At 39.2% G+C, this 16,781-nt stretch overlaps 1 protein-coding gene across 2 annotated transcripts in view; it reads left to right on the top strand.

Annotated features, from left to right (window-relative positions):
* LOC148104380 (disintegrin and metalloproteinase domain-containing protein 33-like) overlaps positions 1 to 16,781 on the top strand; it is a 90,779-nt gene that overhangs the window by 70,734 nt on the left and 3,264 nt on the right. For both annotated transcript variants that reach the window (XM_087837763.1, XM_087837764.1), the window contains 6 exons: positions 2,189 to 2,393; positions 3,690 to 3,767; positions 4,948 to 5,056; positions 8,636 to 8,777; positions 10,239 to 10,338; positions 15,649 to 15,873. In XM_087837763.1, coding sequence (XP_087693889.1) covers positions 2,189 to 2,393; positions 3,690 to 3,767; positions 4,948 to 5,056; positions 8,636 to 8,777; positions 10,239 to 10,338; positions 15,649 to 15,873 — 859 coding nt within the window. The remainder of the gene's footprint in view (positions 1 to 2,188; positions 2,394 to 3,689; positions 3,768 to 4,947; positions 5,057 to 8,635; positions 8,778 to 10,238; positions 10,339 to 15,648; positions 15,874 to 16,781) is intronic.

The following is a 16,781-nucleotide window of genomic DNA, read 5'->3' as shown; positions in this document are numbered from 1 at the left end:
GGATGGGCGTAAGGCAGAGTTGAGAAGAATATTTCTCTCTGAGGGAGCTGCTGGTGCAAATTGTGAGTCCTGCTTGACCCCCTTCAGTACTTCTGGTGTCACTGAAATTATGTTTCTCTCAGTGACACTCTTCAGTTTGCATACCAGCCCCACTTGGGGGTGGACGATGCAGTGATACATCACCATGGTGTTTGGGGTCTGGTGAGTCGGATGGCTATGATGGGAGTGGGCGTGTCCTTACCTTGTGAACCACCATCAGGAACCTCCTGCCATCTGGAAAGAGGTATAGGAGAATCATTTGCAGAAAAGCAGGATGTTAAAAGGGTTCTTCTCACAAACTGTGAGACTGATAATTGGACTGTGCCCCCTCCCCATCCACACAGCCCACACAGCTAATTTAATCCCTCTCTGTGAGTGGACTGCTGATATTTTCCACACAAATTCCTTCAATGTTGTACTGTTTGTGAATTAGTCCTGTTTAAATGTTTCCTACCAGTCTATCTGCTGTAATTCTAATTCCATTTCTATTCAAACATATACATCCATATTGTTCACATTAGATTATTGTTGTAGAGTTTTGTATATTTTCAGCATTACTACTTTTTGTCTAACCTCCTCTCCAAATGACCTTAGTAATATTTCTTTAGAAGGCTCTAAATTCTGCCATTTAGATTCAGATCAGTAAAATCTTCCATCTAGTGTTCTCCTTCCTAATCTCTGCTAGTTTGCTTCCAATAACTTATAAGAGTAATAATAATACCCAAGCGTCTAAATAGTCCATTTGAGATTGACCTCTTTTTTTTATTTAACTACAGAAGAAAAAAAATAACTTCAAAACCTTTACCAGAAAGACACGACATGTTCTATTTGCTCCAGTAGCACTTGATGCGCCTGCAGCTTTCCAGATGCTCCATACTGCTGCTGACTACTGGTTTAGCTCTTCATAGCCAGTATTAATATACATTATGGCGATATGGCAGCCTCGCTTCTGTCAGTCTGCCCCAGGGCAGCTGTGGCTACAACCGTAGCTTGCCTCCACCAGTGTGTGAATGTGAGAGTGAATGAATACTGGCATTGTAAAGCGCTTTGGGTGCCTTGAAAAGCGCTATATAAATCCAATCCATTATTATTATTATTTATATAATTCTTTTAGTCAAGTAGCATTGCTTATTTTCAGTGTGTATAATGTCCAGTATTCAATATCACCCCCAGTCCGTGATATGCGGTCTATCTATCTGATTTAGTTCAGATAAAAAAAAAAAATTAGGTGATTTTTAACATCCAAGTAGATGCTGATATGACAGACTCTGCACTGCATTTTGTCTATTATTAGACTCAACTAGCTTCTATTGAAATGTAAAATAGCCTACCCACCATTTTAATAACATGGACTATTTTAACATAGAAACTGAACATTTAATAGCATTCCTTTGTCTGATCATTTCTTAATAAAATTTAAATTTACAGTAATGGGTTACTGGGAAATGCATTTTATTACAGTTGATGTATTTCTAGAAGTGCTGCATTCCTCCACTGTTACCTTCTTCAATGCCATGTGCTAACAATAGGAGCAATAAGCTACATAGATGATGTTTCCTTTCCATGCTTGGATAACATGTTCTGCCATTTGTTAGATTAGAAAGTAAACAATATTACACATGGTGGAGCTTATTCTTTGGGTTAACTTGTCTATGAACATTATACACTTTCAATACGTAGATATCCACATCATCATAAATTTACAGTGATGAGCAAGTAAAGTTAATCACAAGTACCATTATATCATTTTTTTTTTCAATCCCTCAAGGACATCATTTATTCATAGGTTGTGTCTTAATCTTTATTCCAAATTGTCACATTTAGTATATAACTATGTCCTTTGGTGAAAGACTCTGAGCCTTTCCTCATTTGTTGCTAAAAGAAACTAGTTCTCACCACTACTTCCACTATATTTACTTCCAGTCTGGCCAGGGCTAGTTTTAATGCCATGTACAGAGTTATTCGTCCTACCATATGGCATCCCCCCCTACCATTATATCTCAAGCAGTGGATAATTGATGTATTTTTGAACCCAACTGCGCTACTGTGGCTGTTCATCAACATTCAGAGGTTATTTGAAATGGTTTCTCAGAGGTTAAATGACTGGCCATTGAAAAATTGAGTCTCATGTGCTTGTATCTTTGTTTAGCGATGCCAAGTGTGGGAAGATTCAGTGCCACAGTGCTGCCACGAAGCCAAAAGGCACCAATGCTGTGTCAATTGACACTACCATCAAGACTGGAGGAAGAGAGGTGAAATGTCGTGGCACATACGTCTACAGCACCCAGGATGGCCAGGGTGACCTGCCTGACCCGGGTCTTGTCATGACTGGCACCAAGTGCGGAGAGGGCAAGGTGGGTTCACACCAAGCTGGAATTTTGTGGTCAGGCAAATATTGATTGAAAACATGAAAACTTGATACTTACTGCATGTTGAAGTTGCCCTGTGGCTGGGGCCCTATCCAGATCAGTCAAATGTGGCATGCATGGAGCAGAAATCAACGGATCACTGGGTCATGGTCTGTGGTGTTGCTATTGAGGTGCCAAGCATGCACCCACTTGTCACCACCTAGAGTACCAGAAGCCCAAAACAATAGCAGGATAAGTTGTTTAGTATAACCACAAAAGATTTGGCAAACCACATACTCACTTCTATTCCTTAATACATAGATGTATTTTCCTTAAGAATATGGCAACATTCAAGAAGAAATAAACAGGCTTTCCAACGGTAGAAGATTCATTGCCAAGAAGCATTGTTAGAACAAGGAAATAAGTGTAAATTGCCATATATTTATCAGTTTTAATATAACCTCTTGCCAAATATAAAGTTAAATGTTTAGAGCCAGTTAGTCTGGCCCCAAATGGTCTACACGTTGAGTAATATGGCTTTAATGTCACTTACATGTCTTTGATGTTGGCTTCTGAATTAAACTGAACTAAAATTTTTGTAATTTCGAGATTACACTTTATACCCAGACATAATATAACGGTATTAGGTAATAAATACTTTATTAAATGTTTTAAATGAAATTAACGGGCATTTAAATCATTATTGAAATATTTGATTAATGAATTCCATTTTTTTATTAATTAATAAAATTGTAATTAATTAGTAAGTAGCATATTTAATTCATTATTTTGTCATTCCTGGCTCCCTTATAGGCCGAAGTTAACAGACTCATTCAAATGTGGTCTGAATGTAACTGAAACTTCAAGGAAAGTTTGATATCTCTGACTCTTTAAGTATCAGCTGTTTGTGGTTTTTATTTACTGTGTAAAGGAGCATTGTTTATAGTTGTGACCTGTTCCCTTTGTCAAAATTTACTGATCTAATATAATGCACTGATCATTCGATCAATGCATATTATTGATCTAATAATAAGGGCTACTGGGGGTTAAGGAGGCCTGTTTGTGTATCTTGTTTATTTGGCACTTTGTCGAATGGAATATAAAGTTGTAAGTAAATCCCCCACATACACCCTACAAAATAAGAGCTGAATTGTGTGATACAAATGGATGAAAATGTACCCATCTGCAAATTGTCTTTCTGTATATATTGCTTTCTCTCTGTAGTCTCCCCACAAGAGTTAGCCAAGGAGCCCCTTTAAACTCTGTGATCGTAATGTAATCTTTGTCCTTCTGTTGCCAAAGGTGTGCAGAGACCGCAGATGCCAAAATGCCTCTTTTACTGAGTTAGAGACTTGCCTTGCACGCTGTCACAACAATGGGGTAAGCATACAGACACACACACCAATATAAATGTATATATACACAATAATCACACAGAGTCACACAACAAAACATGGTGTCAAAACAGATGCTTACTCTGGATGGCATTACCTTGGCCTCCAAGAACACTGTAAGAAATCTTGGAGTCAATTTTGATTGTCCTTCAGTGTGCATATGAAACACTGTCTTCTTCCATGTATGCAACATCTTAAAACTAAAAACATCCTGATGCTGAAAAACTAGTTCCTGCACTTCTAATAATTCATTATTATCATGCACTCCTAAAAGCTCCATGAAAAGCCTTTAGTTTGATTTAAAAAATGCTGCAGCGAGAGTACTGACAGGGTCTAGAGAGAGAGACTATATTTCACCCATACTGGCTCCCTGTTAAATTCAGTAAGATTAAAAATTCTTCTCCTGACATACAAGGTCTTGAATTGTCAAGCCCCATCTTATCCTTGAGACCTCAAAGTACTATATCACCCCAATACAGTACTTCTCTTGGAGACCACTTGTTTACTTGTCGTTCCTAGGATATTTAAAAGTAGAATAGAATGGGAGTCAGCACCTTCAGTCTTTACAGGTTCTATAGTCGATTGGAAGGCAAATGGAGGCTCGAGCTGGTATTTGTGTACCCGTGCTTGATTGTAGCTTGGTGTGTCTTGACCAGGGCAAAGTTTTTCCAATGCCCAGTTTTACACATATGTTATGAGAATAACCCTAGTTGGCAGAGCCTAGTTTGTGTTTTGAACTGCTCAGCAGCTTGTTCGAAGTGGATCCTGTCTCACCTGACAGAGTCTATTATATTAGGATTGAATTAGTATTTGAAACAATATGAGTAACAAGAAAATGCAAGTATAGAGTCTCCTTTAATCTCTTTCGCTTGTGTGTGTTTTCTTCCCTGCTATCAGTGAAAATATTAGAAATTAGCTGAAGTCGGGAATATTTAAAATATTCAATATGCAGTTTTTTCTCCAGTATGAAAATTTCATAGTGTTGAGATAAAGGCTCATATAAATAAAAACAAGCACACAATGCCTTAATGCTTTGACTAATACACCTCCACGTAGTCACAAACATCCAAGCATGCACACAATCACACACAGAGACATATATACAAAGGGAGAGAAAGGGGTCAGGGACCAACTTAAGACATTTCTTTTGTGTGTATAATATTCAGGTGTGTAACAGCAATGGGAACTGCCACTGTAATCAAGGCTGGGCACCACCCTTCTGTGAGAAGCCAGGACTCGGTGGCAGTGTGGACAGTGGGCCTGTTCAGTATGGCAGTGAGTATACAACATAAACTTATGCCTTAAAGAAAATGTTTTTTCACCTTCAATATATTTGAACATTTCTGGTGTGCTGGATGGTAAAAAGCATTATCGCCATGATCCTACAACACTGGGTGTTTCATCTCTGTTTGCTGTTTCCTTTCTTGATGGCTTCCTCTTATGTGCAGGGATTGAGGGTAGCCTCCTTGAATGTGAATGGGTGCAGGGATGCAAATAAGAGAGCCTTATTAGCAGAAGTAATCAAGCAGAAGAGACTAGATATAGTCTTCAAGAAACACATACTGACAGTACAAATGAAGTAGACGGGTCTGTGGTGGGGTAGCAGTTTTTTAGCCATGGGACAAATTTTAGCGCAGGTGTTGCTATAAACTTAGGGTCTGAGTGTAAGGTTTTGTTTAAAACATTAAAAGAGAAATGAAGAGGTTCTGATCAAGGGGACTGTGTTGTATTGGGTAGGGACTGGAATTGTTGTCTTGATTTTACTTTGGATAGGACTGGGGAGGAGCCGCATCTTCAGTCATCTTCTGCTTTATCAGATGTTCTACAAAAAATTAACTTGGTTGATGCGTGGAGGATGAAGCATCTTTCAACCACGGGTTGAAGTATGGCAGAGTTAGTGCAGTGAGATTGGCCAGGTTTTATGTGTCTTCTTTGTTTACTGCTCGAATTGTTAACTGTCAGTGTTTTCCTGTTATTTTTACAGATTGTCACTTAGTTTTAATGGAGCTGTTTCTATCTCCCACCAACAAATCCAAATCCTTTTGGCAATTTAATGTAAAATTATTTCATGATTGGATTTTCTGTGAAAATTTCAGTTTTTGGGAGGGATTACTGGAGATCAAGGAAGGATGATTTTAATTCCCTTACTCAATAGTGGGAAGTAGGAAAGGCCCAGATTTGTGTGTTTTGCAGCAGCAATATGGTTTTAATTTGACAGCCAATATCAAGAGAACTCTGCAGGAGTTAAAGAAGTGATAAAACATAAAAAAATGTCTCTGGTTCACAGTTAGATCAGCAGAATAATGACTGTTGTAATGTAATGTAATGACTGTTTAAATTCTAAAAGACAAGAGCTTGATCATTTTCAATATGAGAGAGCTAAAGGAGCTTTGGTTCGAGCATGCTTCACCAGACTCCAGGACATGGACGCCTCAACCACCTTTTTCTTTAATTTGGGGAAGTCTGTAGCCCAGAGAAAACAAATGGTGTGTCTTCGTCTTTCGAATGGAAATGTGATCGCAGATCCAGCTGAGATGAGAAGGCATTCTTTTTAATGAGAGATGTATTTGACATATGTAAACTATACTATACTAGAGTTGGCTTTTGACTGTGTAGACCATGCTTTTCTTTTTTCCACCCAGAAGACCTTTGTTGTTGGGCAGGGGTTTCAGACATGGGTGAAGCTGTGGCATAGCGACACTTGCTGTGTTGTGAAGGTGGGAGGAGGGTTGAGTTGCCCTGTGCCAGTTAGGAGAGGGATTAGGCAGGGTTGCCCTATCTCAGCCGGCTCTATAGCATTGCTATTGAGCCTTTTCTGTGCAGGTTGAGGAACAAGCTGAGGGGTTTCTCTTTGCCAGATCTGCCTCAGAGCCCTCCTGTTATTGTATCAGCATACGCTGATGATGTTAATGTTTTTGTTAAGGATCAAGGTGATGTTCAGGAATTAAAGGAAATCTTGGTTTTACATGAAAAAGCTTCTTCAGCCAGGGTTAATTGGGAGAAGAGTGAGGTGTGTTTGGTCGGGCAGTGGAGTTTGGCATGTATTTCTAGACTCCCTGGGAATCTTTGATGGGGTTAAAGGGCTATTAAAACTCTTGGGTTTTACTTGGGGAGTGATGACTTTCGCACAGACTCCTGACCCCAGACCTGGGATGTGGCTTTTTGAAGAGCCGCTGTTTTTTAATGACTTTTTTCCAAGTACTGTGTTTTCTACTGCCACTATAAGGAGCAAGTTTGTGGAGACTGGTATTATCAAACTGGGCCATCTCACAAGGATGTCAATGGGAACTCTTGGGTGTGTCACAGGCCTCCAGAGTGCTGGGAAGGATTGTGGAGGAAACTTGGCAATCCCTGTCGGCATCACTGGGAGAGTTTACTGGAAACTGTGTCCTAGCTGATCAATGGGCTGATGACAGCGAATATGTTTTTCTCTCCTTGATGGTCAGTCCTGTCTTTAAGGAGCAGCCTGAGGGGAGCCTACTTCTCTCCCTGAGAACATTAGTGCTAGATAGTTTCAGCTCTTGTGGGAAGAAGCAGCTGTATTACAGCTGTGTTACCTGCAGGTGGAGGGTCCATATAAGCCTCCTGTTGAAAAACGGATGGCTGACCTCCAGTGGAGGATCATACTTTGAGCAATAGCCACAAACAGACACAGAGCCCACCTGGATCCAAGCACTGGGGAGGGATGTCCTTTCTGTTCACAAAGGGAGACGCTGGAGCACTTAGTGGTTCGTTGTCTGCGGCTAGTGGGTTTATTTTCTTTGTTGCAGGAATGGGTGGAATCTCTGAAGGAGAAATTCTCTGTACCCTTGTCTCCTAAGTATTCAGGAAAGGACGGACTCTGGTTCGGATTAATTTTTTGTTTGGTACATCCAAGCTGGCAATATAGAAGACTAGGAAGAACCAGAAGTTAGGTCAGGGTTGGACTGATGCTGTGCATAGTTTAAAGGGATTGTTCAATTTCAATTCAGTTTTATTTATATAGCACCAAATCACAACAAAAGTCGCCTCAAGGTGCTTTATATTGCAAAGTAGATACCCAACAATCCCAACAATCATATGACCCCCTATGAGCAAGCACTTTGGCGACAGTGGGAAGGAAAAACTCCCTTTTAACAAGAAGAAACCTCTGGCAGAACCAGGCCTAGGGAGGGGCGGCCATCTGCTGCGACCGTTTGGGGTGAGAGAAGGAAAACAGGATAAAAATTGTTGGCATCACGTCTGACAGTACAGCATGATTTTTACTCTCTGACTAAAGATCTGGACTCCTTTACAACTATGTGGGGGATTGGACAGGTTTTGTGTTCGATAGGAGCAGATGGGACATTTGTCCTTAATTTTTAAGTGTGTGTGTGTGTGAGTTTGGTTGCGGTTAGTAAATGGTTAGTGCATATTGATGTTGTTGATGTAATAGCAACTTTCTGTTAGGTTTGACTTTTTCGTGGTTTTTCTTTTTAATGTGGTGTAAATAAAGTGTTAAAAGTCAAAGTCTTTCTCTCCCTTTCTCTTTCTCTGTCATGTCCATTTCTTTTTTCTATTCCTCCTCCTTTTTCTCCGGTCTTTAACAAGCCTGGGCTTTACCCGCTGCCTGCTACAGCTTAATACTCACTCTGAAAATAAACAAAATAAAAAGACAAAAAAATATACACAACTTTATAGTTAACATTGTTTTTCCATCTGACTCGCTGACAGGCTCAGAATGTTCGATCACTAGAAGTAAACAGAAAATTTTGACATGGATGGCCCTTTTTCCTTGATACTTGCTGATCTAAATTAAAGTGTTTCAATTGCCATATAAATATACTAGTAAACACATTAGTGTATATGTATATATGTGTTTGTGTATGTCAACAGGTCAGGCGGGTCTGGTGGCTGGACTGTTGTTTGCCTTCTTGGTGGTTTTACCTGCAGTGCTGCTGGTCTTCTACTGCCACAGGATCAAGACTTCTTATTACCATAAGTGGCTTTCCCAAAGAAAAAAGAACACATGCAAGAAGTACTGTCTGTCTTTCCACTGTTTGTCTGTTTCTTAACACTACATTTTCTTGATACAACAAAAAGAGGAAAGCCTAGAATTTTAAAAAGTAGCATTTTCATTTTGGGGTCTAGCAAGTAAAACTATATAATATGCACTGGTGTATTGTGATGCTCTTTGTGCAAATTAGAAACCTTGCAAGGTTTACTACCAGTCAAAAGTTTTAGAACACCCCAACTTTTTGCAATTATTTGCAGTTTAAGTCATTCAAGTCAAATGAATAGCTGAAATGCTACAAAGGTAAGTGGTAAACTGCCAGGCAAGGCAACTCAAAACTGAAAAATAATGTACATTTTAGAATGACAGAAAAATGCCTTTTTCAGGGAACACAAAATGGGTTAACAATTTAAAGCAGTTCTGCAGCAGTGGAGGTTAATTGAGCGTTAAAAGCTGGTACTACTAATTCCTACAGGTGTTCGCAACTTTTCTGGATTACTTCCAACCCCCTCTGTCTGCATAAAAGTAGTGTTGGAACACACTGTGGTTTCTTTCACCATCAAAAGGCACTCAGAAACAAACTGACAGGAAGAGATCTGCAGACCCCAAACCACAAATGAATCAGAGGACAAGTTTCTGAGAGTTAACAGCTTGCGTAATAGGTTGCTCACAGGAAAACAGCTTCAAGTACACTTTAATCGTGGTCTTCAAGCTGCAGGTTTGACAGGACGAGTTGCGGCAAGAAAGCCATTGCTAAGGCATCAGAATAAGACAAAGAGGCTTGCCTCAACCATGAAACACTGCAATTAGACTACTGAATACCAGAGTATAATGGGCTGATGAATCAAAATTTGAAGTCTTCGATTCATCACGCAGGATCTTTGTACACCGTCGAGTGGGGTGATTCCACAGTGTGTGACATCAGCTGTCAAACATGGAGGAGGAAGTGTGATGGTCTGGGCTGTTTTGCTGATCCAGGGTCGATGACTTGTACAGAATGAGAGGCACCCTGAACCAAAATGGTGCCAGTAAACCATTTTAATATGATTTGTTGATTGGTTCGCCTCTGTCTTTGTAACAGACCATAGTGCTGCCCCCTCCATTGGCATACTTACCAATCGCTAATGTCTCACTTGTAAGCCGAAGGTTGTCAGTGTGATACAGCATGGGGCATTTTTATGAATGAGGGGTATTTTTTTCTCTTTTTGTTTCTCAGTATGAACAAACAATAAAGGTATCACAAACACAAACAGAAATTCCATAGACTGGTTAGAACAAATTATTTCTAAGATGGTAGCTTAGTAAAAGAACCATCTCACTCAGTTAGACTTGTCTAATCACTGGATGTGCTTCGTGTTCCGTTCTAGTTTTCTTATTTCTCAATTTGAGCCATAAAACCAGGAATGTCCGAATGAGCAAAGTGATGAAGCTGTACATCTTCCATGCAACAGGCTCTTGTTTATTTTTTTGTCTTTCTGTGCTCAGGATGGAGGGATCAGCAGATAAACGAAAGAATGGCCACCTTAATCCTGCCTTTCACCTGAAAGTTGTAGGACCAATCAACACAGTTAATGGCCACAAGGGGGTGAGTGATATGTGTGTTTCTAGTGTGTTACAAAATAAAACAAAAGAAAGGGAAGGAGGAAATGGGAGTAGGGTGATGACTGTTTTTCTGTGAATGAATAACTGAGTGTCCATGAGGTTAACCTTCATATTGAATTAAATATTCAGTTTGTCAAATTATTGTTTTAGCATCCTATGTCTTAATATCAGCCTAAAGTTAACATTTTAATATAATAATAATAATAATAATACATTTTATTTGAAAGCGCCTTTCAAAACACTCAAGGTCACTGTACACAGTAGAATAAAAGCAACATAAAAGCAAGCAGTTTACACAATCATAAAAGCATAAGACATAAACAAATAAAATAGGAGAGGCTATTTTGAACAAGTAAGTTTTGAGTTTGGACTTAAAGAGAGAGAAGGAAGAGATGTTTCTTAAATCAGGAGGTTGGGAATTCCAGAGTCGTGGAGCAGAGCAGCTGAAAGCCCGGCTCCCCATGGTTGCAAAACGGGGGAAGGGACGGAGAGTGAAAGGGAAGAAGAAGATCTGAGACAATGAGATGGGGCGGTGATCTTAACCACGTCAGAGAGATATGGAGGAGAGAGATGATGAATAGCCTTAAATGTGTACAAGAGTATTTTGAAATTGATGCGATATTTGACCGGGAGCCAATGAAGCTGCTGCAGGACAGGAGTGATGTGGTGGGCAGAAGGGGTCCTGGTGATGATACGGGCAGCATGGGATGGATTTTTGAGTAAGACCAAAAAGAAGTGAATTACAGTAATCAATCCAGGAAGTAACAAGGCTGTGGACAAGAATGGCAGTGACATGTGGGGGGAGAAAAGGACTGAGACGATTAATGTTGCGCAAATGTTAAATATCTGACTTATAAGATACAAAATGCACACATGTACTGCACACATAACGAATGTTGGTATCTCAGAGTTTTTACCCCTCAGCCATAAATGGCCGATGGGGTTTTGGCATCACCCTGTCAGGTTGGTGGATGAACAGGCGGCATGAACACCCAAGTTTGTGAATGTGGTAATTTGAGAATGAGGTGGTATAGGAGTTTCAAATAGGAAAGTGGAGAAGGAGACTCCCTTACTGATACAGAGTGAGTAAATGGCCTGTATTTATATAGCGCCTTACTAGTCCCTAAGGACCCCAAAGCGCTTTACATATCCAGTCATCCACCCATTCACACACACATTCACACACTGGTGATGGCAAGCTACATTGTAGCCACAGCCACCCTGGGGCGCACTAACAGAGGCGAGGCTGCCGGACACTGGCGCCACCGGGCCCTCTGACCACCACCAGTAGGCAACGGGTCAAGTGTCTTGCCCAAGGACACAACGGCCGAGACTGTCCGAGCCGGGGCTCGAACCGGCAACCTTCCGATTACAAGGAAGGTTGCCGGTAGAAGATTGACGTGGTAGAAGATTGATGATGAAAGCTTCCACTGCATGGATTTCATTTTGTTATCTTTTATGTTGCTTTTATCTAGCTTTAATTTCTCTTAGGAAATACTAACACAAAAATGTATACAAAAAAATACTTTAAAATGAATTGATGAATTTAAAATTGAACCTTTGGGAATAGGTGTTAGAACCAGTGGACAAATACAAGGTGTTAAGATTGGTAGAAAGGAGCATAGAATCGCTTTATTTGATGATGATGTCATATTATTTTTAAAGCAACTAAAAACTTCAGTGTCTGCAGTAAAGGATTTAATAGACCGGTTTGGGGCCTTCTCAGGGTATAAAATAAATGTAACAAAATCATCATTAATGTTACTTAAACAAGAATATAGTCAAAACGTAAGTCCGAATATAACTGGCTTTACTGTTAATTCTGAATTCACTTATCTAGGCATTAAAATAGTTCCTTCACTAAAAGATGTGGCCCTACTTAACTATAATACAATTCTACAGAAAATTTCCAATGATCTGGAGCGTTGTATAAGTTTACCATTATCTATTATTGGAAGGATAAGTGTTCTTAAAATGAATGTATTACCTAAACTAGGGGTCGGCAACCTGCGGCTCTTTAGTCCTTATACTGCGGCTCTGCGTGGTTTGGGAAAATAAATTAGAAGTATTTAGCTGAAGTGTATTTTATTTATGTTAGTTCTTTTTAACTTGTAGTTCTAAATTGGAAGATTATTGTGATATTGAAATATAAACATAAAATTATATTCTGTTATTTTTTTCATCGCTCAAAATAAGAGTGACACTCACGGAAGCCGGTATACCCACCGAAATGCCGTGCATTTATCGAGACTTTCAACCCCAGATAGGCCAATTATGGATCTTCGGATCCACATTATGTCAGCAGCTATTCTCCACCGTGAACTATGTTAAAGACAAACACCGTTCACGCCTGACAAATGACAGCTGACAGATGACAGACGCTGTGCGCAGAGGATCAGGAGCAGAAGTCCCATTGTAAACATATCACGGCAGACCCGACGATGTTTGCATGAACACGCTTTTCAGCATCTCTATATTGACCACTTTTCACACACGGTTGCTGTACGCATACAGCCGGCTATAGCTTTTCAGCTCACAGCCCGACATACACCACCAACAACACAAGAGCACAGATAGCGCAGACGTAAAGGCAGCGAGGCGTGATTGCGGTTGTGTCGCTCAGGTGCGTCCGCCTCCCCTGAAGCGGTGCCGCAGACCACGCCCCGCCACACACATTAACCTGGTAAAATACATATTTAGGCAAAATTTTGCAAATATCTATTTTTCATTTTTCAGCAGCATAGTGCTTTTTTTCCAATTATTTTTTTTAAAAGTCAGGTCAAGGCCCAACAGCCCAAAGGCGATATAAGGGTGGCGGCTCAACAGTTTTTGTTTGCTACGTGGGTCATTTTAGTTCAGCTGGGTGTCTTTCCTTTTGTTATATTTCTTTAAGAGTTCAAAATGTGTTAATTACATAAATAAAATATAATTTTCTCTGTAGCACTTCATGGATTTCCTAAGCAGCACACCTTAGTTGTGCTAAGGTGTGCATTCCTGGTGTGCATAAAGGTAAAAAACAATATATAAAGTGTTATCTTCATTTTAGATGTCAAAAAGTATTTGCGGCTACCAGTGTTTTCTTTTGCATGGAAACCGGGTCCAAATGGCTTTGGGTGTAAAAGGTTGCTGACCCCTGACCTAAACTCTTGTATATGTTTCAGAATGTCCCACTGGATTGTTTACCAAAGTAGCATCATTAATCAGAGAAGCATCCCCGCATTCGCTTGTCTTTGTTGTATCTTCCCTTCGATACAGGGGGGTTGAAATGCCCCAATTTTTACTGGTACTATCTGGCTATTCAACTAAGGACAATAATGTTTTATTTTTCATCCCAAAATATCCCTTCTTGGGTGGGGATGGAAGCAAATTCTCTTAAAATGCCATTAAACTTGTACTTATACTCTGCACAGCCAAAACAATTAAAGAAAGAAACAAATAATCCTATAGTCTGAAATATGATTGAAGTTTGATTTACAATAAAAGAAATGGTGAATATTAAGAATAATCTCTCTCAGTTTAGTCCTATTTGGGGAAATGCTTTATTTGTACCAGGAAAATGATCTTTTTTGTGATGGAATAATGGTTTCATTTGAGGATTTAGTCTCAAAATTTCAAATTCCAAAAAAACATTTCTTTAAGTATTTACAGATTAGAAGCTTAATTTCTTCCATGCAAAATCAGTCTCTTAATGTTCCCCAGTTAACTAATTTAGAGGAGTTAATGGTGAAAAAATGTTGTAACAAAGGCTTAATTTCAACATTCTATAACTGGATTGTCTCGGCCTCTCCAGAAACATCAGCTTCTAAGTTAGAATCTTGGAGAAATGACCTAAATATTAATATTTCTGAGGAGACATGGAAGTCAATTTGCTTAAAATCACAAAAATAATCGATTAATAGTAACCTAACGCTATTACAAAACAACTGGATCATGCAGACATATGTAACACTGGTGATATTGAATATATATAACAACAAAATTCCAAGTAGATGTTTTAAATGTGGAGAAGCCTGTGGGATATCTTTCCACTGTATATGGGAATGCAGAATTGTCCACGCATTTTGGCAGGAAGTGATAACCAAAAAAACCCCCAAATTTTAACTACAAAGAATGTTTTAGATGCAGAAATGTTGCTACTACAAATTTATTCTAAAAATCCTAAACTAAGAGCCCATCAAATTAAGTTTATGGATTATTGTACATTACAGGCAAAACGTATAATTGCATTAAACTGGAAAAAATCTGATCCTCCTGCTATTGGTGCTTGGATAAATTCTTTGGCACAATGTATGGTAATTGAAAGGATAACATATTTTTCTTAAATACAAGTTAACATATTTTGATGATATTTGGAAGCCATTTAAAAACTTTATAAAAGAAGCAAATATCGGACAACTGCAGGAGTGTGGATGAGGTGAAAATTGTTTAGTTTGTGCTAGCTATTTCTATTTTGTTTTTTTCCTTCTTTTTGTTTCCTTCCATTGTATAAATGCCACATATTGTACTAATGTATGTATACTTCATGTGTTTTTATTTGATGTAGGTTTGGGAGAGAGCAGGGATGGGAGGTGAGGGGGTAAAAGTGTTCGTACTACTGCGTCACATTACTGTGAAAACAAATCTTTGTATACTGTTGCAAAACCAATAAAAATATTGTAAAAGAAAAAAGAAAAAAAGAATTAATATTACCATTATCATTAAAGTCATGAATTTAACCTACACACTTTACTTACATGATGATATCTCATTATGTAGCAAATGCCTCTGACAGAAACATGTCCAGGGGCCCATTGGTACACACACACAAGCTCTAACCTCTGCTGGCTTTGAAATGGAATTTACATCGATCAATTATCATCATCAAACAACCAAAAACATCTATGTGTTGACTTATTTTGCATAAAAGTGTTTTCACAGATCCTAGTTAATCTCCTCTGTAATTACTTTACACTTTCATATGTCAGAGAAAGAGTCAGCTATGTGTATAGAAGGCATGTTGAAGAGATATTAAAAAGCTTCTTCGAGTTTTATTTATAACTGTAGGTCTAAAGAAAAAGCAAAGAACCAAAAAATGTCATGAATTAATGTTAAGTCTATTATATCACTGTTGTTTTATGAATAAGATTCTCCTATTGGTAAAGTATGCATTCTTTCTCTTCATGATCAAAGTAGGAAATAAATGCCCATATGAGTTCTTCTCTCCTGTTCTTCTCTCTGTGAAATGATTTGAAGCTGTTTTTCTGTTAGGTTTGTTAACATTTGTTAACATTAACTGAATTTCCTGTAATTGTAGATTTCTCACACCAGCAAAGAGGTTCCATCTCTTAGACCAAGCCCAAATGGCACCCACCCAGTCAACATAGTGCGACCTCTGAGACCTGCCTCATTTGCCAAGGGTGGTCCACGGTCTCTTCCAACTGGCAAGCATCCAGTAGCACCACCCAAATCCCCACCAAGACCTCAGAGACTGAGCCCGCCACAGAAACCTCTACCCCTTACTCCAGCACGATCTCCCCTGGTAAGTCCCTTTCTAGAGTGTAAGGAAAAAGTCAGGGCATATAAACTCAAAACAGTCTACAGAGGACAGGAGCTTTAGACAAGCAAAAATGCAAATTACCTAGACAAGGGAAGGCATCCTAGACAGATGCCCAAATCACCTCAATTGCCTCCTTTTGATATGGAGGAGCAGCAGCTCTTTTCTGTAACCTTCTCAAATGACTGAATTCTTCACCCTCTCTCTAAGGGAGTGTCTAATCAACCTTTGGAGAGAGCTAATTTCTGCCGCATGTTTCTGCAATCTCAATAAAAACTCCGGCAATGGAAGGAGTGGACTGGTGTATTAACAGTAAAATTGTAGACCCTTACTGCTCACTGGACTTAAAAGCTTTGTCTATTCAGTACAGGCCCTTTTCTCGACCTCGGAAGCTAACAGTAGCCATAATTACCATTGTTTAGCAGAGAGAGCACCCAGAGGACATCCATGTTGTTGCTTGCAACTTTAATAAGGCATGTTTGAAATCTGATAATACCTCCCACCCACTCCATGACGCGCTGGCTAGTCACAGGAGCACATTCAGTAGGACACTGAGATTACAAAAAAGCACCACTGAACGAAACAGGAAATCATTACATCGTTACACCCTTTATTGCACACGCTCTTTTCTGCTCAGTAATATTCTTGTAAACATTCTTGAATATTTATTTATAATCACCTCCGTCAATTCTTGATATTTATTATTCAGTGATTTGTATATGTTGTGCTATTTCTTAAATTTGTAAAGCTGTAACATATTGTATTATATTGTTAAATAGTTTAGTCTGTTACTGTTTTACTATATTGAAGCAACTGTAACCCACATAAAGTAAAAATTCCCCTCTCGCTCCTGCGGGCGGTCTGTCCTTCAAGCTTGGGTCCTCTACCCGAGG

The sequence above is a fragment of the Neolamprologus brichardi genome, chromosome 3 (assembly GCF_056152115.1).
Source record: "Neolamprologus brichardi isolate AB-2024 chromosome 3, ASM5615211v1, whole genome shotgun sequence".
NCBI lineage: Eukaryota > Metazoa > Chordata > Actinopteri > Cichliformes > Cichlidae > Neolamprologus > Neolamprologus brichardi.
Note: the sequence above shows the minus strand (reverse complement) of the source record. Positions and strands in the feature narration are given on the sequence as shown.